This window comes from Manis pentadactyla, chromosome 8 (assembly GCF_030020395.1).
Source record: "Manis pentadactyla isolate mManPen7 chromosome 8, mManPen7.hap1, whole genome shotgun sequence".
NCBI lineage: Eukaryota > Metazoa > Chordata > Mammalia > Pholidota > Manidae > Manis > Manis pentadactyla.
The window spans coordinates 108,167,212-108,188,138 of record NC_080026.1 but is presented as its reverse complement, the minus strand read 5'-3'; the positions used below and the strand labels follow the sequence as shown (position 1 = coordinate 108,188,138).

Genomic DNA, 20,927 nt, shown 5'->3' with positions numbered 1-20,927 from the left:
AATATCTCTGTAAACTCATAGATATTTAGTTATTCAAAGTGTTAGTTGATTTCAGTTGTAATTTTTATATTCACATTGCCCCAAATTTGGCCAATGATAGTCCTGGCAAGCTGCTTCTTGCTGTGTCTTTTTGACAGGACTCCACTACTCCTTGATTGTTTCCTTCCTGGCATACAATGCCCCAGCTCACTTTGTATTTAACTCTACTCTGGGCCTGGAATCAATTATTTTCTTCAAGGTTTCTTTATGTGACTCGTTTTTCTGGGGTGTCATTGCTTCTAGGCTCTTTGAGGCATGGAAGTAGATACATTTTTTAAAAAAAGAAGTCATCAGTTCATATTAATATTTCCAATTCCTATTTAACATTACAGATCTTTTTTCTTGACTTCTTTTGCTTTATACATGTATCTTTTTTCTTACATTGTAAATTCCAGATTTTAATAGCATTTATGTTATTTGCTTTATCATGCAATATACATAAGTTTCAAAATAATACAACTTTTACTACTAACAATAAACCTATATAAATAAATCTGCTGATGGAAGTTTAAGATCTCCTTACAGCCCACTACCCTTTTCTCTTGAATATACATCTTAGTAGGGATGTATAGTCAGAATACAGTTTCCTTTCTCTTTATCAGTTTGGTATACAGATATGTTCATTTATTTTCCTTTTTGTGTTTAGTTGTAGGGTTTGCCTTTTTTCCTTTTGGATTTAATTTTATTTTTTGATTCTGTTCAAGATTTTGAATCATGGTTCAAAAGTCAAAACTACACAAAAAGGTATACTTAGAGGAGTCTCAGTCCTTTCCCTAACATTTAAATTATCTCCTTGTTTATCTTCTGAGTGTTTCTTTTTGTAAAGACAAATAAAGGTATATGTGTATGTATATTCTTATTTGCTCTTTTTTTTTTATCCCATTTGGCTTTCTGGAGCTTTATTGATTGATTAAGTGGCTTGCATCTCTACAAGGCCACCACTCATTAAAAAAAAAATTTAAGTATCATTAATATACAATCGTATGTTGGTTTCAAATGTACATCACAGTGGTTCATCAGTCTCTGTGATCAACTTCTATTGTGATTATGAATTATTGTGCCCTTTTATCCCCCTCCCATCTACCTTGGTAACCACTAGTCACTTCTCAGTGTCTGTGAGTCTAATGCTGTTTTGTTCCTTCTGTTTTCCTTTGTTTTTATACTCCCTAAATAAGTGATATCATATGGTATTTGTCTTTCTCTGCCTGGCTTATTTCACTGAGCATAATGCCCTCTAGCTCCATTCATGTTGTTGCACATGGTAAGATTTCTTTTCTCTCTATGGCTGAATAATATTCCATTGTGTATATGTACCCACCTCTTCTTTATACATTCATCTACTGATGGACACTTAGGTTGTTCCTTGTCTTGACTATTGCAAACAGCACAGCAATAAACATAGGGGAGCAATTCCCTTGTTTCTTACACAGATAGTTTATATACTGTTGCATAACTTTTCTCAACAATGGATCCTGGAAATCACTCATATCAGTTTATAAAGTGTTTTCCTTCCTTCCTTCCTTCCCCTGCTTCCTCCCTCCTTTCTTTCATTTTTAATGACTGCATTGTACTGTGTTGTATAAAGTTCATTCAATCAGTTCCCTTTTAATGGACATTTAGGTTGTGTCTAATCTTCCGATTAATCTTATCCAATTATGTTTTATATTTTTGGAGTTATATCTTCAGGATGGATTTCCAAAAGTGAGATTTCTGGATTAAAGGATAAATGTAAACATAATTTTCTTTAGATTCTTTTCCATAATGGTTGTATTATTTTGTACTATTACTAGGACTGTATCAGGGTAGTTGTCACAGGATTCTGTGTGATTCTTCCTTGTCTATTGTCACCCCATAGTAATTCTAAATGGTATTTTCTGTATAATGATTCTAAAATGTGATGTAGGAACCACTTGTAATTTGTAAGGACTTTTGGGGTGGTTTTTGTCAAATACGAGCATTACTACAAATGTCTATATTTTTGTTTCTGGCTCATTTGAGGATATACATGACATATTTTATTTTTTAAACTTCAGTAGTATCATCTCACAGTTTTCCTGTCATATTTCTTGAGATATATTTTTGGTGAAAAGGAAATAAGCTATGGAATAGGGTATTTTGAGGAACTTTTGTTTTTTAAATAACCTGCCAGTCAAATCATTTTGAGAACCGCTGTCCTTGTAGCCTGAAAAGAATTTTAGATACTGCTAACCATTTGTTCTTGGTTTTCTTTTATATCCTGCTCAGGCTCCCGTTTACATCCGGGAATGTGCCAGATTGCACTACTTGGGCTCCAGAACTCAAGCATCAAAGGTAAGAATGGGAAAGTGCTCTTAGTCCAAACAAGGATAGAATTAATTAAGAGTAGTGGGTTTTAAAACAAAGTATGAAATTAAAGTAAAGCCATGGAAAATAAAATATTTTTAGTGTTCAAAATTGTCTAGTCATTTTGAAGTAAGGGAAAAGACTGAGAAGAAAGTTATATGTTGAAATAAAAATGCCCCTACATACAGTTTTCTTGTCTTGTTTCAGAGGTGCTCCTCTGGTGGATGGTATCCTTTACATATGAATTATAGACCAGGTGTCTAGGTTTTTCCTAAAGCCTGTGTGCATTCCTATAAGGATATGATATAAGCAATCTGTAAATGTCAAATGTCTTAAATATTTTACAGTAAGAAAAGTATAGTTTTATGCAGTACATTCTTATTTCATGTTTGGTGATAAGTCCATCAAATGTCTAAAAACTTGAGACCACATGAGCTTAGAAAGCAAATGTGTGCTTTTTAACAAGGTTACATATGACTTTTGAGGTTTGAAAGTGAGAAGTTAAAAAACTTCATAAGCGCTTTTTGAAAATTTTGGTGATTTTTGGTTTACGTTTAGTCTGCTTTGGTTAGAAACTTAAGCTGTCATATTATGTTTATTTTTTCTGCTCCTGTTTGTTTCTGCCTCTCATTTAGCAAAAAATTTGGTGTGACCAGGAAAACAGTATTTGATTTCCGCTAGCTGAACTGGAGTGTGGTTTTTCTTAGAGAGTTGTTTTTGTTCCTCTACCACTGTTGTGTAGTTATCACATCTTGTTGTCATATGGAAAAGAGTACCAGCCATGAACCAGTACACCTGGTCTCCAGGATGGTCTGTCACTTTAGTATCTAGGTGACTTCAAAGTTTTGGCCTAACTTCAATTTTTATTCTATCAAATGGAAACGATGATACTTTCTCTACTTACCTTATATGATAACAGGGAGAATTACATGAGATTAAAAGATACTTTGAAAACTGAACTCTTCATATAAATATAATTTTGGTAAGTAATATTCTAAATGAACATAAGCTAGCTCTCTAGGCAGGAGAGTGGGCTATTAATATAGTCTATAATTATAGGTTTCTCTTTATCTGGTAATAGTATTTAGATTTTTCTTGTTGCTAGATACCATGTTCTGCACTTCTCCCCCTTTTTTGTTCAGGGTTGTGGACATCTGAACACAAACTGGCAGAATATATTCATTCACTTTTCTTTTAAATTTTTTCTAGGATGATCTTGATCTGATAGCTTCATGTCATACTAAGGCCTCCCAACAGGCAAAATCTCAGAAATGGAACCAGGTAGATTCCAGTTCTCAGCAGGAGGAAACCCAGCAGCATACAGAAGAGGCCCTGAGAGAACTATTCCATCACGTTCACAATATGCCAGAGTCCGCAAAGAAGAAACAGCTTATTAGACAGGTGCTTGAAGACAGGGAAACAATGACGGGAATTTAGGACTGGGATTGAGGTTATGGACTCACTAGGGAATATTGTTAAGAATCTCATTTAATTTTTGGTTCTTATTGGCCCAAGCTTGACTCAGCCAAGAAGGCAAACTTGTCTATGAAATCTCAGTGGTGATCTCTGTATTATGCTTTACTAGACAGAGCAAGAGTGGAGACTCTTGAATTTCTAGAGTTAAACAGAAGGATCCAAGTGTGGTGAGTTTGTTTAATTCTGGTTGTGTACCAAGTGTGCTGAGAGAGAATCAGGAGTTACATTGTTCCAGAGTTTAAACCCTTCAGATTTTTTTGGCAAATAATTTGCTGTCTCTGGATTCAGTTTTCTTGTTAGTAAAAGTGTAATTGTAATGTGCATGTTTCATGGTTGTAAAAATTAGAGAGTTATCTATGTAAAGTGGTTGGCACAGCAGAGCAAAATCAGTAGATCTTAATGGGTGATTTGCAGTTAGAAAACACTATAAATCAAGAGCCTCATTTGATGCTAGAAAGTAGGAGTTCTAGTGACTTTGTTTATTTTGGAGCTATGGGAGCAAAATCAGGTCTCTGATTTGCCATTCTAAGACTCAAAGTGTAGCCTGAGTAAATCCTGGTGACTTAGTTTTTTTCTCAGGAGATCAATTTTATCTCAGTCCCTCTTGAACTTTAGCTGAACAGGCAAGATCAGCTTCTTCTTCAACTGAGACCTTCTTGAGGAAAGTCTGTGTTTTTTTTTTCATGCCTTATCTCAAGCGTAGGACCAGTTATAAACAAGTGCTCAGAAAATGTTGAACTGAGCTGTTTTAACAGTTGACAGAGTACTTTAAGAGAAGTTTTCATTGTACTTTGAAGTTGCTTTGAGATTTAGCAAATTATGCTATGACTGGAATTTTAGAGGGTGTTGGCTGAGTTTAACTGCAGATTCAAAGCAGTGTAGTGATTTAATTCTTGGCAGAAACCAAGCAATTCACGTAGGGCAAGTGTAATGACTTTTCTCATCAGCAATGCTGAGGGTTAAAGATAATAACAAAGGAAAAAGGAAGATTATTTTTGTTCTTTTTAGAAAAATAGGAAATTATAGAGAAAGAGCAGAAGAAAATGAATTGGTCATCCCATTAGTGTTTAAATTTGGGGTGTTTCTTTCAGTCTTTTTCCTATTGATATATTTTTATATAGTCATGATCAACCACATAATTTTTAAAATATATTTTTTATCGAAGTATAGTTGATATACAGTATTATATTGGTTTCAAGTATACAATGTAGTGATTTATGCATACTTTCTTTTTTCTTTCCCATTTTCAATAAATATTACAGCATAAGCATCTTCTCATGTATGCTTGCAAACTCTTTGTCATTTCTTTCTTTTTTTTTTTGAGGTACTTCCTTTTTTTAAATTTTTTATTTTGCTATTATTAATGTACAATTACATGAGCAATATTATGGTTACTAGACTCCCCCTATTATCAAGTCCCCACCACATACCCCATTGTTATTTCTTTTTGAAGTAACTATAATATTACTATTTCCTAATTTTTTCTTCATGATTATAAAAATAATGAATACTCACTAAGAAACATTGAAACCTCCAGAAGAGTGTAAAGAAAAAAATCACTTATGCTCATGCAGAGATAACCGCTGTTAACATTTGGGAGTTTTCCTTCTAGTGTTTATTTCTGTGAATATGTGTTTCACATTTTCTAACTTTCTTTTGCTTAATTATCATAATATGTATTCAGTTTTTTATAGTCTTACCCTTTTCATTTAACATTATATCATGAACATTTTTCATGTCATTAACAGGCTGTCAAACATTTTTAATGGTTGCATAATATTTCATTACATATAACCTAATCTATATACAGTGTGCCTACTTTTGGACATATTAGGTCATATTTTAGTTTATAAATTTTTGTTCATGAGTTTTTTCATTGCAGGTTATTTCCTAGAAATAGCATGACCAAAGGGTATGCACTTTTTTTTAGATGATACATCTAAGATATAGATCCCTTTTAATATACAGGTCTTTCCTTTATCCCCCAGCCCCCTTTCCCCCCTGAAAAACTGCCAAAGTTTATTTGTTGGAATAAACTTTTAAATTTGAAATAATTTATATTTAGAGAAAAATTGCAAAGATAGTATGGAGAATTCTCACATACCCTTCACACCTTTCCCCTTAATGTTGACATTGTTGAAACTAAGAAATTAACATTGGTACATTTCTATTTTTTTTATTGAAGTATAGTTGATATACAATCTTATATTGATTTCAAATATACAACATAGTGGTTTAACAGTTGGCCCGTATTATTAAATCCTCACTCCCACTAGTGCAGTTACTGTCTCTTAACACAGATGTTACAGAATCATTGACTATATTCTCCATGCTGTACATTACTATTAACATTACAGACTTCATTCATATTTTACCAGTTTTTAAACTAATATCCGTTTCTGTTCCAGGACCCAATCCAGGTTACCACATGCATTTACACATACATGTACACACATTCTCATTCTTTCTCTTTTTCCCTTGTTTGTTTCCATATTCAGGATTTTGCTGATTCTACCCCTGTGGGGTTATTTAACATGTTCCTCAGTCCTTTTGTATTTGCTATCAATTAGTAGTTAGATCTAATTTTAAACACTTGATCTGAATTGCAGTTAGATTTTTTTTTGTAAGAACAGTGCTGTGTATTTGTCAGTATAGTAGTTCCCCCTTCTCCACAGGGAATACATTCCAAGACTTCCAGTGGATGCCTGAAAACTGTGGATAGTACTCTCTCTATATTACATTTTTTCCTATACATACATACATACATACATACATATGATAACATTTAATTTATAAATTAGGCACAATAAGAGATTAACAAAATAGAACAATTATAACAATATACTGTAATAAAGTTAGGTAAATATAGTCTCTCTCTCTCAAAATATCTTATTGTACTATATTCACCCTTCTTGATTTGAGATGATAAACATTCCTGGGTGATGAGATGAAGTGAGGTGAATGACACAGGCACTGTGAGCCAGCGTTAGGCTACCATTGACCCGACGATATGTCAGAAAGAGAATCAGCTTCTGGACCTTGGTTGACTGTGGGTAACTGAAACCATGGAAAGCAAAACTACAGATATGGGGGGACTACTGTATGCATTTTTAAAGGCTTTGGATACACATTGCTAAATAGTTTCCCAGAAAATTTTACCAATTTATGCTCCCATTAGCTGTATACAAGAGAGCCCACCTTACTGCACCCAGCCAACATTACTAGGAATGATGGGGTTTTACTTGTTCCAATACGTTCAGGAGGAATACTTACTAGCTAAGCTCTTTAGAGGTGCTTAAATTTTCTGTCTGCTGAGGTAATTAACTTTGAGAACTTCTTGGTACCTGTACATAAAAAAAAATGTCATTTTTTAAAAACCTCCAGAACTGAACCTGAACTGATAAAAATTTACAAAATTATAATTCAGATATTTAAAAACTATTGTTAGAGAAGGCAGAAGAGTAGAAGACTCAAATACTATATTATTTTTTAACTGGGGAGTGAATGGGTACTAAAACATTCAGTGAGCCTATAACAAGGCTTTAGGTCTTCCCTTTTTCCACTTCAGATGCTTCTGATCAGCTGATATTGATAGAATTGACAAATTTGTATTCCGATGAATTTCCTCTGATGATATTGCTGGCAAGCCATCATGGTAGATACCCATTTTCAGAGTCAGTAACTTTTTAATTCTGTGTACAATTTATGTTAAATGAAGGACTGTTTTAGGTTGTGCTAGTCACTCTGTGCAAGATACTTTATGCAAAAAATCTTTATTACTAGCTGGAAATCCTGGGCATGCTACATAAGTCTCCATTTCCTTGTCTGTAAAATGGCGATAATAATTTCAACCTCATAGTACTTATGAAATAAGGAAAATGAAGTGCAGGACCCCTCAGGGTAATTTAATAAATTTTGACTTCTTTTTGCATCATTTCTGTCTTTGTGATTTACTTGCTGACCTGCTAATTCATCTATGCACAGACTTATTCCTGGACTTCTCTAGGTATTTACATTTAGGACTTTATAGCTTTCTCTTCATGGGAGAATAGTAGTAAAATATCCTCCTTGTTTTCTTTTAGTTTAATAAGCAGTCTGTGACCCAAACACCAGGGCGAGAATCCTCTACTCCCCTGGTACAGAAGAGGGCCCGTTCACGTTCCTTCAGTGGCCTTATTAAGGTGGGTGTGCTGTACTGTTATTTTCAGCAATGATTTTGAGAAGAAAATATAGCAGTCTGTTTGTCTTATTTTTAAATTTTATTTATTTACTTCTTTTTAATTGAAATATATTTGATATGCAGTATTATATTGGTTTTGGGTGTACAAACAACATAGTAATTTCCTAGTTATGTACATTACAAAATGTTCATCATAATAAGTGTAGTTACCATCTGTCAGTATGCAGAGATATTACAATTTCATTTATTATATTCTCTCTTCTGTACTTGTGAAATCATGGTATTTGTCTTTTTTTGTCTGACTTATTTCACTTAGCATAATACCCTTTAGGTCCATCCATGTTGTCACAAATGGCAAGATTTCTCTCTTTTCTATGGCTGAGGAATATTCCATTGTATATGTGTGCCTCATCTTCTTTGCCTGTTCATCTATCAGTGGACATTTAGGTTTCTTCCTTATCTTAGCTATTGTAAATAATGAAGTGATAAACATAGGAGTGCTTATATCATTTTGAATTAGTGATTTTGTTTGCTTTGGGTGAATTCCCAGAAGTGGAATTACTGGGTCATATGGCATTTCTATTTATTTTTTTTGGAAACCTCCATACTGTTGACTGCACCAGTTTACAAAACCCCCACCAATGGTGCACAAGGGTTCCCTTTTCTCCACCTCCTTGCAATCACTTGTTGTTTCTTGTCTTTTTGATGTCAGCCATTCTGACTGGTGTGAGGTGATATCTTATTGTAGTTTTGATTGCGTTTTCCTGATGACTATTGATGTTGAGCATCTTTTCATGTGTCTGTTGGCCATCTGTATGTGGTCTGATTTTTCATATATCTAACAGTTTTCTTCTACTTTTTGGGATCCAATAAGAATTTATTTATAAGGGAATAAGGATAGAATTTGGAAAATCTTGTATTTTCCAAAGTATTTTGCTGTGTTTCACATCAGAGAAGGGGCTCTATGTTGGAGAACAGAAGAATAACAGAAACAGAGGAATTCCTTCTGAGGAATTCCTGAGCAGTGTAGAGAGTCTCCTGCTTCAGGACATGCTTTTTGCTATACACTTCATTGTGCAATTTGCAAAAGCTATGGACAAATGAGGGAGTTGACAGAGACTTAAGGATTGTTAGAAAATGGATTTTAAATAGGCTGGTGAATTTTAGGTACCTCAAGTATTTGTAAGCCTAATATTTTGATCAGTTGTTATAGTATCTTCCTTTGTATCAATTAATTAAAATCTTGTTTTAAAAACAAATACAAAATGTACTTCTGTGCTGTTGCTACCATCACCGTTTGCAGATTGAATTTATGTGTCTTCATGGACGACCTGAACTTGTAGTTAAGGGATATTGCCTCCAGGCGGCAGTAGATTGCTCAGCTACCGGGTTCAAATTGCCAGGCGTACACTGAAGCAAGGTTTTAACTAACTTGGAGAGAGATTAAGCACTGTTCTCTTGTTTTTCTTTAATAAGTTATTTTAACATTATTAAAGTCTGTTAACCTGGCAATATTAAGGAGCTCTTTTAATTTTCTTGAAATTAAAAATTGTTCCTTAAAAAATAAAAATCTTTTAAGGTTTTTTTTTAAAAGCTGTACTTGTTAGCTGTTGCTTCTTCATCTAACCATGCTTTTGGACCTAGTTATTATCATTATTAAAAGGTTAGAATTCACTCTCAATCCTGATCCACTGGGATAAATAGCTTTTGAGACATTAGTCTTGCTTAACATCAAAATATCCTTTGTTACCAACAGAGTAAAAAGGTAACCCACAGAGTGGGACAGAATATTTATATAATATATATCTGATACGGAGTTAATATTCAGAATGTATAAAATGGGCAAAGGACTTGAATAGACATTTCTTCAAAGAAGATATAGAAATGGCCAATAAACACATGAAAAGATGCTCAATATGACTTATTAAGGAAATGCAAATAAAACGGTAATGAAATACCACTTCACACCCACTGGGATAGCTTATAAAAAAGTAAACAGAAAACAACAAGTGTTGGTAAGGATGTAGAGAAATTGGAGCAGAAGCCTACTGGGAATATAAAATGGTGCAATTGTTATGGAAAGCCCTATGGTGATTCTTCAAAAAATTAAATACAGAATTACTCTATGATCCAGCAATTCAACTTCTGGAGATATACCCCAAAGAATTAAAAGCAAGGACATGAACAGATATTTGTATACCCAAGTTTGTAGCAGCATTATTCACAATAGCCAAAAGGTGGAAGCCATCCAGGTATCCACTGATGGATGAATGGACAAACAAAATGTGGTACAGACATGTAACAGAATATTATTCATGTACAAAAAAGAAGGAAATTCTGACACATGATATAGCATGGGTAAAGCCAGAAAACATTATGCTAAGTGAAACAAACCAGATACAAAAGAACAAATATTGTATGACCTCCCTTATATGAAGTACCCAGAGTAGTCAAATTCATAGAGACAGAATGTAGAATGGTGGTTGTCAGGGCTGGGAATATGGAGGAAATTAAGAGTTAGTGTTTAATGGGTACACAGTTTCTGTTTGTAGAGATGAAAAAGTCCTGGAGATGGATGGTGGTGGTAGCTGCAAACCATGTGAATATATTTCATGCCACTGAACTGTACACTTAAAAATGGTTAACATGGTAAATTTTTGTAATGTATATTTTGCCACAACTTCAATTTTGCCACAACTTTAGAAGTGCATTCACCTGTTAGATGTGGCTGTAAAGTGAGCACTGTCTCAGTTCATTTTGCTTGGAAGTCAGTCATTCTGCCCGACTTCCCTGTCATTGAGAGGACTGATAACAAGAAAAGTCATTAGTTGAATAAGTGTTTCTCTATGTGTTAGTCAAACAAATGTTTCTTAAACTGAAGCTAGGTGGTGTAGTTTTATTTTCTTCATGAGTTCGCCTACAGTTGGCTCTAGATGTATTGCTAATTGTTGCTGGAAATGTAAATATATAGTGTCTTTTTGGCAGCTGTCCACTTCTTTACTGAGAGAGAATTTAGAAATTTGCAATTATAAAATAGCTTATAATCCTATCAGGACAAAACATTTAGAACAATAATTTTAAATACAATTGCTTACAAATTTTAGAACAAAAGGGTTTTCATTATAAATGAAGAGACTTTTGAGCTAATAATAGATGTAGGCTTCTGCTCAATAGCAATGGAGTACTGAAATGTCTTTCTAAAGGTTGATTGGAAGCTTTACAGCCTCCTGGCATCCCCAGTCCTGCTTACTCTGAGGTGATAGCTAACTTCTGGAAGGAAGATGTACTGGTCTTATTTTTCCAGCATTTCTGTGTTTAGCTATTTGATTTATGTTCTGCTTTGATTCCCTCCCTCACTCCCACCTTTTTTGGCTAGACTTTTTCCTCCAGAATTCCTCTCATGTAAATAATTTGTTACATCAGAATATTCTGAATATTGCTGCTAATATTTATATTGTAGAGTTTAATGTTCTAGCTTTAATATGTTCCTTTTTGGGATTCAAATTTATTCTCTAAGGAGAAAAAAAGGAAGATTTCTCCAAAGACAGTCGAATTGTCACTGTCAGCTTTTACCATCGGTTTACATCAGCTTCTAAGCTGTTCAGCGCATTTAGTCTTGCTCTGAATATCAGTATAGTCATGTGACCCTCTTAAGAACACCTGTACTGTCTTGTGGTTATATTAGAAACTTGGAGATTTTCTCTGAATTTTCTAATCTTGTGTTTTAGAGTGGATCTAGCAGTAGTATCCTTTAGTGGGGAGGGGAGGAAGGGATTCTTAACAGCTGCCAGAGATGACATGTCTTTGGGGAAAAAAGTTTTATTGGTAAGTAACTGGTGTTTCTTTTATGCCTCAAAACCACACTGTAATTGGCCTGTATTAGCTAGTTTAAATCAACTACAAAGTTGCTTCTAACATTTCAGCCCTTTTAAATGTAGAGGAACAGTGACCACCTAAAGAAAGGCAGTGATTCAGGGTTTCTGTGACATGCTTTGGGCTCCCTTGTATAAGAGTTTATCAAAAAGATGAGATTTTTTTAAACTAAGAAACTGTAGTTTTGAAGGCCAGTATAGCTATAATATAGATATAGGTGTTTATAAATTGAAATATTTTCTCTTTCTAAATCAGCGGAAGGTCCTGGGAAATCAGATGATGTCAGAAAAGAAAAACAAGTCCCCTACTCCAGAGTCTGTAGCCATTGGTGACATGAAGAGAGCCAGCAAAGAAAATATGAACTTAGTAAGACACTGTTCTTTGAACTTTCTCTTTGTATGTGTACATTAATAGAAAGGAGAGAAATTGATATACTGTCATCTGTTTTACTGTGTTTCTCTGGGCCGTTCAGCTATGCCTTTTTCTCAAGCCTTCCATTTATGCTGAGTGTCAACAAATGCATTTTTAGTTCAAGGAGGATATAGCCAGTCATATGCAGAAATGCAAAATACAGTGAGATAGCTCCATAAACAAAGTATTGGAGGGAGCACTTCTTAGTGGGAGGCGCTCTAGGGCAGGTAACATTTGAGCAAGACCTCCCGGGCACTGCACTGTCTGTGGGGCAGTCCTTCAAGGTGTCCCAGGCATGGTTACTTACTTAAGCCAACAATAAAATCAGTTAAGATTAATGGTATAAGTACATTGGTCTCAGCAAAACGCTTTACATTGAAATTGAAGAAATAAATAATTCCTCTCAGTAAAGTCTGTCTATAGGAATGACAGAACATTTAAGACACTATAAAATTTTCTTGTTACAGTTATTTTCTGGTTCTCCAGCTGAAATGATGACACCAACAAGACTGAAATGGTCTGAGGGAAAGAAAGAGGGGAAGAAAGGTATTATACTTACGCTCTGTTCGTACTGAATGTAATTCCTCTGTGCATCTAATCAGTCAGTAGCATTTTTTTGAATTCTCAGTGTAGTATGGTTGTGGTCAGAAGTGATGTAACATTCAAGGCTGTGTCCTTGCCCTCGAGTTCACTTAGCAGATGGTTATTGATCATCTACTCAGCACTGTCCCAGGTACTGAGGCATAGAGCTTTGAACACAGATCGGCAGGGACCCTGCATTCTTGGACAGATGGGACACATGTGAAAATATCTTCAGAATATTTGTTAAGCAAATTAAATGCAAGAGTAAATTAATTTGTGAGCCAAGTCTGGAAGTGCTGAGAATATGCTCAGTAAACATGGACTAATTGTGTTCCTTTTTGGTGTAGACTTTAGCCTTTTTTATCAGTGAAGCTTTTCAGATAAATGGCACATGCTGAAGGACCCTGGAAATCAGATTATACAACCTGTTTTTGAGGACACTTAGGATGAAAGGATTATTTAATGCTGGGGCTGCTGGTTGCCCCAGGCTCTTCTGGCAAAGGCAGCGGCTGCTGTGTTTTCCTCTGTAGAAGCCACATGGTTTGCTGGATAGAAGGTCCAGGGGCTTTGTAGTTAGACTTGATTTGAGCCATTTCTGGCTTGGGAAAAACATTTTCTCTCTGAGCCTGTTTCCTCCTCTGCAAATGAGGACAATAGTTAGTTATGTCTAGCTCACAGATTTTTTTAAATTAAAGTATCACTGATATACAATCTTATGAAGGTTTCACATGAACAACATTGTGGTTTCAGCATTCACCCATATTATCAAGTCCTCACCCCTCGTCCCCCCCCCCCCCGCCATTTCAGTCACTGTCTGTCAGCGTAGTGAGGTGCTATAGTAGCTCACAAATTTCTAATGAGGATCAACTAGAATAATGTTTTGGAAGCACTTGTAATTGTTAAAGCATTAATGAGTTATAATGATTTTGACTAAAGGAAACTGGGTGAGGCTTGGTCTTGTTTTATAAGGCTTGTGTTGCATATGGAGTGATCTCTGGCTTGACACACTCATTTTCCCACATGAGCAGAATTACAGTTTGAGACATCAACAGCAGAGAGAGAACAAAAATCTAATGCTTATGGGTAAATCTTTATTCTTTTCTAGAAAATTAGATTTCAATATAGTCTCCTTACTTATTCTTGAATGAATTATCTGATCTCTCTTTTCTTTCCATCTTGCTTCTGACTTCTGGTTTGGGCTGTCTGACTGAGGCTAGTTTAGTGTTTGAGTTATGTGTGTCTAAATATTTCTACCTGAACAACCATGGGTCAAAACCAAGCATAAGTTATTTTTGAAGAATATATTATTTTATATCAGTTATACCCTTTTGTCACTTTCATTTTTGGGGATAATCAAGAAATAACAAGTCTTTTCTATTGTGACAACCTTATTTTTGGAAGAGAGAAGTGCACTAAAAAAGTAAACCAGTTGAATATTTTACCACGATGCTTTAGAGCAGGGATTCTTGGGCTGTTATCTGTGGGCCTCCAGAGGGCTCTAATAAAGTTTCTGGCATTGTTGATGTCATTTTATGCATAGGTGCTTATGTGCATTTTTCCGGAGGAGAGGACAAATAGTTTTTATTAGATGCTCAAAAATGTTAGTGATTCAGAAAAATAGTGGCCTAATTATGATTAGCACACATAATGTAGAGGGGTCACAATGAAGGCATTATAGCATGGAGAAGACAAGTAGTGACTCTGTAGCATCTTACTACTAGCATCTTACTACCTGATGGACAGTGACTGCAATGGGATGTGTCGGGGGGACTTGATAATATGGATGAATGTTGTAACCACAGTGTTGCTCATGTGAAACCTTCATAAGATTGTATATCAGTGATACCTTATTAAAGGAAAGAAAGAAAAGAAAAAGAAAAGTAGTGGCCAATAGATAATGAATGCCTTCTATTGGATTAGGCAATAACATTTCCACTTTACTCTCTCCCTGGTCACTTCTTCTATCTTGAAAAGCCTTCTTTGGCTGTCACAATGCTACACTATTCTAGTTCTCCTGTCTGCAGTGGCTTGCTTTTGCTGGCCTATCCCTCCACCTCTTTTCTATTGTGACAGTCGTAAGTTCTTGGCTTGCCTTAGCAGCTCGGTCTGCTTCCACAGCTCAGTTCTGCTCTCTGTATGATAACTGCTCCCAAGCCTGCACCTTCACATCTTAATTCTCTTCCATTCTCCAAGCCCACAGATCCAAATACCTGCTGTCCATTTCTTTTACACGGTGAATATAACTCTAAAATTTTTTTATGGTGATTTTATAAAAGGAACAAATATTTTTTTGAAGAAGATAATGCAGTTTTATTGTCATCATCAAGAGCATACTCCAAAAAGACACTTATTTAATGTTTCTTCACCTGGCAGTACTGACATTTGGGGTCATATAATTCTTTGCTGTGGGGGCTGCCTGGTACATTGTGTAATATTTAGCAGCATCTCTGGTGTCTACCCATTAGTTGCCACTAGAACCCTAACCCCAGTTGTGACAACCAAAAATATCTTCCAACATTACCAAGTATCCCCTGGGGTACAAAATAAGAACTGCTGACTGCGCACCTACTTCTCAATGAGCATCTCTTTCAGGAGTCAGAGTCTTACCTGCTCTTCAAAGCCCAGCCAAAACCTCACCTCTGCTTTGAAAGTTTCTTTGGCTAACCCAGCCAGATGGACCTTTGCCTTTGAGCTCTTACTGATGCTACTAAAATGCTGACATTTAATATGATTTATTGTAATTATTTACTTCATGTGTATAATTTTATCTCTGTAGCTAGTTTCTCTTCTGGAAGTCAAGGACTAGACTTAGAGTATTTGTGGACTCCTGTCTTCTGTTTTCTTCCCCCCAGTAATGACAGTGCCTGCATCTAGTAGGCATTTAGTAAACGAGAGGTGAGAGGAGTAGTGGTGGCAAGAACGTGAGCTCTGCATTCAGTTAGGCTTGGGTTCACTTCCCAGCACCGCTGCTTAATAAAGCTAAAATTGGGGCAACTTAACTTGTGTAGGTTTTGGATTCTTCACCTGTGAAATGACAAAAACATTATCTCATGCACAGATTGTTATGAACATAAGTGACATAATGTACAAGAAGAACTCTAAGCAGCTCCTGGCACAAAATAAACACTTAGTAAAGTGGTAGCTGTTATTGCCATTAATACAATTTAATGAACTGAGATTCGGGCAGGTGGACAAAGTGACATGTACTTGGTAGAGAGTCATAAGTTCTCAGTTAAATACTTTAAAATCACACTTTGTAGAAAATATTAAGTAAAGATTCTCCAGCTTTTAGGTTGGATGTTTGCAAAAAGAAATAGTTATCGACATACTTAATGCTCTTATTTTCTTTCAACCTAGGATTTCTTTGAAGGATCCGAGATCTCCTGTTGTCTACCCAGAATTTTCTCTTCAGTGGGCCTGGTGTCATTACCGCTTACTCAGAAGCTAGGACTTGCAACTTGCCTGCTGCATTTTGAATTGCGAAAGTCAGCTAATACCGTGACCCGACTGACACCTCTAACCCCGCTTACTGGATGGTGGCTGCACACTCCGCCTTCTAGAGTGCTGGCTACTCTCACTTGCTCTTTTTTTTTTTTTTTTTTTAATATTAAGGAGAAACCACTAACTACCCAACCAGCTCAGAGCACAGGAAAGGGGCAGAGCCAGGCAGGCTCCAGTGCTCATTCCATTTATTTATTTAGGCAGATTATATATTTTAAAAGCATGAAATTTGTGCTCAACTGCCGGTGATTTAAAAAGTACTGTAATTCTAGTGGAGTTAATGTTATTTTTAAGTGTTTTGGGGCTTTTCTCTGTTTTGACAGTATTGGGGGGATGTTTTGGTTGTTTCTTGTTTATTTCTAATTTGTTTATTTTTTAAAAAATTATCTCTTGGATGGGTAATCTAAATGGGCTCTAAGCCAGATATCTTCCTGCTTTTTCACCTTATGCTTTGGGAATACTCTTTCTGTTGTCAGGCTGTATTCCTCAATACCTTCTTTGTGTCCAAAGAATTTATAGCTTTCCTGAAATATTTTATTATTTATTAGGCCTGAGATTGTATTGAAAAAGGAGAATTCAGAATGATACAATATTTTAACAAAGGTCATTGGTTAAGCTGTGTCCCTTCCTTTCTCTCTCTCTTCCCCTTTCCTCAGTGATACCAAAATAATTGTGTGTTTGCTGACCTTGCTTCTTTCCTTCAGTTTCTTCTTGCTAAAACATTTCTGGTGCTGGTATTTCTGTGCCAAATCAAGTTGTGACTCAAGGAAGATCACCAACAGCTTAATAGGGGTTTGCTGAAATACCTGAATGTAGTGGGAGCTCTGGAGTGTGACTAGGCAGGGGCCGGCTGGCTTTATGTCTGGGATGACTGGGTATGGGTGGGATTCTATTGCATCCTTCTAGAGGATCATGTGTGCAGCCTACACCATCTCCTGAGAGCAAGCTGGAGTCAGAGGAAGGAAGTGAGCATCAGCTCCTGCAGGACTGAGTGGATTTAAAAGCGAGAATGTTCTCATTTGGAAGCATTTGTGGCTTACCACCAGTGTTCAAGGAACGCTTGCTGCACCGCCCCTCTCTTTGTTAGAATGGGCACAGGGGGTAGTTTGGAGACAGGCTGGAGCTTTGACTGGGTTGGGAATGTTCACATGTGTTTGAGGTGAGCAATGGCATGGCTTTGATCTAGTGTAAATACTCTGCCCGAGAGCAGCACACGGCAGGCAAGAAGGTTTGGTTTGTGCCCGCTCTGTTAAGCTGTGTGACTGTTCTCACCCTGTGTGCTGGAGCCGCGTCAGGCCTTTTTGGGGAAGCCACTGCCCAGCAAAATATGATTTGCTGACTACTTTTAAACTGTTGAAAATGCTGTGTTATTGCTGAAACGAAAGTTGACTCTTCGGGAGCGCAGTTTGTATTTGAGTCCGTGTGTCACAGTCTTCTCTTCCATACTTTCTGTTTGTTTAATAGCAGTAATGAGGAAAAATGTAGTTTGGCCTTTCAACTTGATAGACTGTGAACAATAGATGGTTAGAAGTACAAACCTGCTTAAAGCCCCTTTCTCTGGTGCAGTTTTATGTCACTCTTAAAAATACGTATTAGCAAAATCATTTGTGTAGATTTCTATTTGACTTTTTTTCTTATTGAGAAAAAATAGAATTCCTTGTGCCAAGTATCAGTGAATTCAAACAGAGGTCCTTTTGGTAGGACCAGACTGAGTAGTGTTCTCCCTTAACTCGATGCTTCCTTCTTTATTCCTCTAAGTGTTTCATCCTAGACTGGTGTGGTCTGTTAAACATACGGTCTGGTATCAAGTACAGAGAGCAGAGCAGTGACCTGATACCTCCTTGTCGAGTTCATTCTGTGACTCCCTTTGAGGGAGGTAACTGAGATGTGGGAGACATTCTGGTTGAATGGAGTTGGTAACCAGGGCTAAATGTTTGTTACATGCACATGCTTTTATATAGCTTGCCCCTTTGGGCAGTTTATGTGTGTATTTAGGTATGTTTGTTTCATTTATTTATTAAATATGCCGTCCCTTGCTTTAAGGGTATGGTAAGTCATTTTTTTAAATAGAAGCTGTGATCTAGTTGGAATCCAAATTTGAGAAAGAAACAGCATAACCTTTTGCCTTAATAATGTATAACTGTTCTAATCTTATGGAATTGTATAGACAGAACTCAGAGACAGAAACCCTCTATCATTTGCCACAGAAAGGTACTGTCTCCCTTTCACCCTGGTGGGCAGGTATTTTTGAGCCAGTATTTAACATTTTTAAAATCTTTAAGATGTTTTTTTAATCTGTTTTGTTATGTTTACTTTTCACATTGGAGCAGTCTCTTTGGAAATGCCTCTTCTTATGGCTTTTGAAATTTCATTTCTTTCTGGGGTCAGTAGCAGTGGATTTTGATTGTGGTGTCCATGTGGAGCAGGGTGTCCACAGCACAGCAGCAAAGTGCAGCCCTTCTCCTTGATTGACACCTGCACGCGGGGAGCTGTGCTGGAGTGTTAGTGCAACCACAGGCACTGGAGCATTCGACCTTCACAGGGTAGACCTCTGCATTGGGACCAGGGAAGCTGCTTGAAAAGCTCCACTGCAGCAGGGAGAGAGGATTAGGAGATACTGATTGCACCTGGTACCAGACATGTTAAAGGAGCTGGTAGTTAATAAGTTATAACTGAAGCCAGCATTGATGGTCCTCAAGCTCTTTACCCTGAATGTCCTTCCAGAGTTGGGCAGGAGTGGCAACGGAGCACCCTTGGGGAATGGAGTAGTGTAGGGCTGCTGACTGAGGTGACCACTGGGTGCTCAGAGGGGGTGGTGGTGTTGGCCTGTAGTGAAGCCAGATGATCCCAGAGGGTCAGAGCTAAGCCGTTCTCTCCTCCCAAATGGAGGTGTTTCTATTCGTCTTCCCTCACAGGAGCCTAAATGGGGGACACGGTTTAAAGTCCTGCCTTCTAGGAGAACCTGTGGTCATCGGGACTCTGCCCCACTATCCCTAGCCGTGTGGCCATGTGTGACTGGGGAAGGGTCCTGTGGGAGCTGACTTCTCTAGATCTTATTCTTACCTCGTACAGGGCTCTGTGGATGTTGAAGCTGACGGCTCACATCCTGCAATCTTTCTCGGTAGAACTCTTTTCCCAGAGAAAGCCTCGTCCCTGCCCTACTCTACCTTGAAGACTTTGTACTGAAGACAGGACCTTGATCCAAACCTGGATACCAACATTTGGCAGGATTGCCCTGGAATTTGAGAAAGATTTGGGTCCTACGATTCACAAGCTTTTCAAACCAGTGGTAATTAACCCTAAGATTCAACTATAGAAAAGCTGGCTTTCCTAGGCAGCTAATGCTGAGATCTCTCCCCCAACAGAGAGCTGATGGTGGGGCTAGTGAGGAGGTGGAGAGCATAATAGGCTAAGTGGTTGGGTTACCATGGAAACTGGAGTGTGCGAGGCCACAGCCTGTGCTGAAGAGCCATTGAGCACTCCCCCAGATATGTTTGGGCCCAGCAGAACCTGATGGGAGAAAAACTCCTGCCCCACATCTTTCTTCATGGCAGAGGCTGCCTTTGCACTATCCCTGAGCTTGCTCAGCAAGAGAAACAGGATTCTTAACTGGTTCACCATTTCTTATTTTTCATTCCTATTTGACTATATTTCATATATATATGTAACTGTAAAGAAACAATCATATATATTGTCTTTTATATTCATGTAATATTCTGAAATTAAATTTCTTTTGTTTCATGTCTGTAGATTTTGCTCTCTAAATTCACGTTTTGACTGATGGATGATTTTAAAGAGAGGTTGCCTCTCCCACCCCCAATCCACCCTGACAGAGAGCCCACCCTGACAGAGAGGTTGCCCCTTGTTCTGAGGAATATCAGTCTCTAAGAATAGCACCTCTTTGGTTTGTTTTTCAGCTGGGTAGGTGGGGTCAGGTGGAATGGGGCTTTTGACTGATAGGAAATGGGATTGGAAACTCCAGGCATTCTGGGCTTCCTAATTTCTTGTGGCCGAGTCCACAATGCTTTGAACAGATTTCAGTTTCTCATGTAATCTTATTTCCTTGTTTAAAAATAAGGAGTGATAGTTACAGTAACAATAAAAACCAAATGACATTTTCATCTTGGGCAGCAAGTTACAGTGTTTAGAGAACTCTGGTTGAAATGTTTCTGCCACTTACTGTATTTGTGACATTGGGTAACCCCTCTTCTGTAAGGTGGGGATAATGGTACCTTGCTTCAGTAATGCCATGCGTTCAGATGTAGAGGTTTAGCATTAAAGGTTTTAGTCTGGGGTCTGTGATTATATTTCAGGACATCATTTGCTATTATAATTCTGTGTACATTTGAATTTTTCTAAGGGAGAGATTTCATAGCTTCTACAAGAATCCCAGAGGAGTCTGTAACCATGAAAATACTGAGAACCACTAGCCTTACATAGTGCCTGGCAGATGGCTAGTATTCATTAAATGTTAATTCTCTCTCTCTGTGCCAAGAATAAATTTTATAATCAGCAGGTTATTGATGCTGACATAGTTATTTTT

At 37.0% G+C, this 20,927-nt stretch overlaps 1 protein-coding gene across 2 annotated transcripts in view; it reads left to right on the top strand.

Annotated features, from left to right (window-relative positions):
• ARHGAP19 (Rho GTPase activating protein 19) overlaps positions 1 to 20,133 on the top strand; it is a 90,899-nt gene extending 70,766 nt beyond the window's left edge. For both annotated transcript variants that reach the window (XM_036886504.2, XM_057506181.1), the window contains exons 7-12: positions 2,284 to 2,349; positions 3,571 to 3,762; positions 7,920 to 8,018; positions 12,146 to 12,256; positions 12,769 to 12,847; positions 16,241 to 20,133. In XM_036886504.2, the coding sequence (XP_036742399.1) occupies positions 2,284 to 2,349; positions 3,571 to 3,762; positions 7,920 to 8,018; positions 12,146 to 12,256; positions 12,769 to 12,847; positions 16,241 to 16,251 (558 nt within the window). In that variant the 3' untranslated portion in view covers positions 16,252 to 20,133. The remainder of the gene's footprint in view (positions 1 to 2,283; positions 2,350 to 3,570; positions 3,763 to 7,919; positions 8,019 to 12,145; positions 12,257 to 12,768; positions 12,848 to 16,240) is intronic.
• Positions 20,134 to 20,927: the final 794 nt, after the last annotated feature.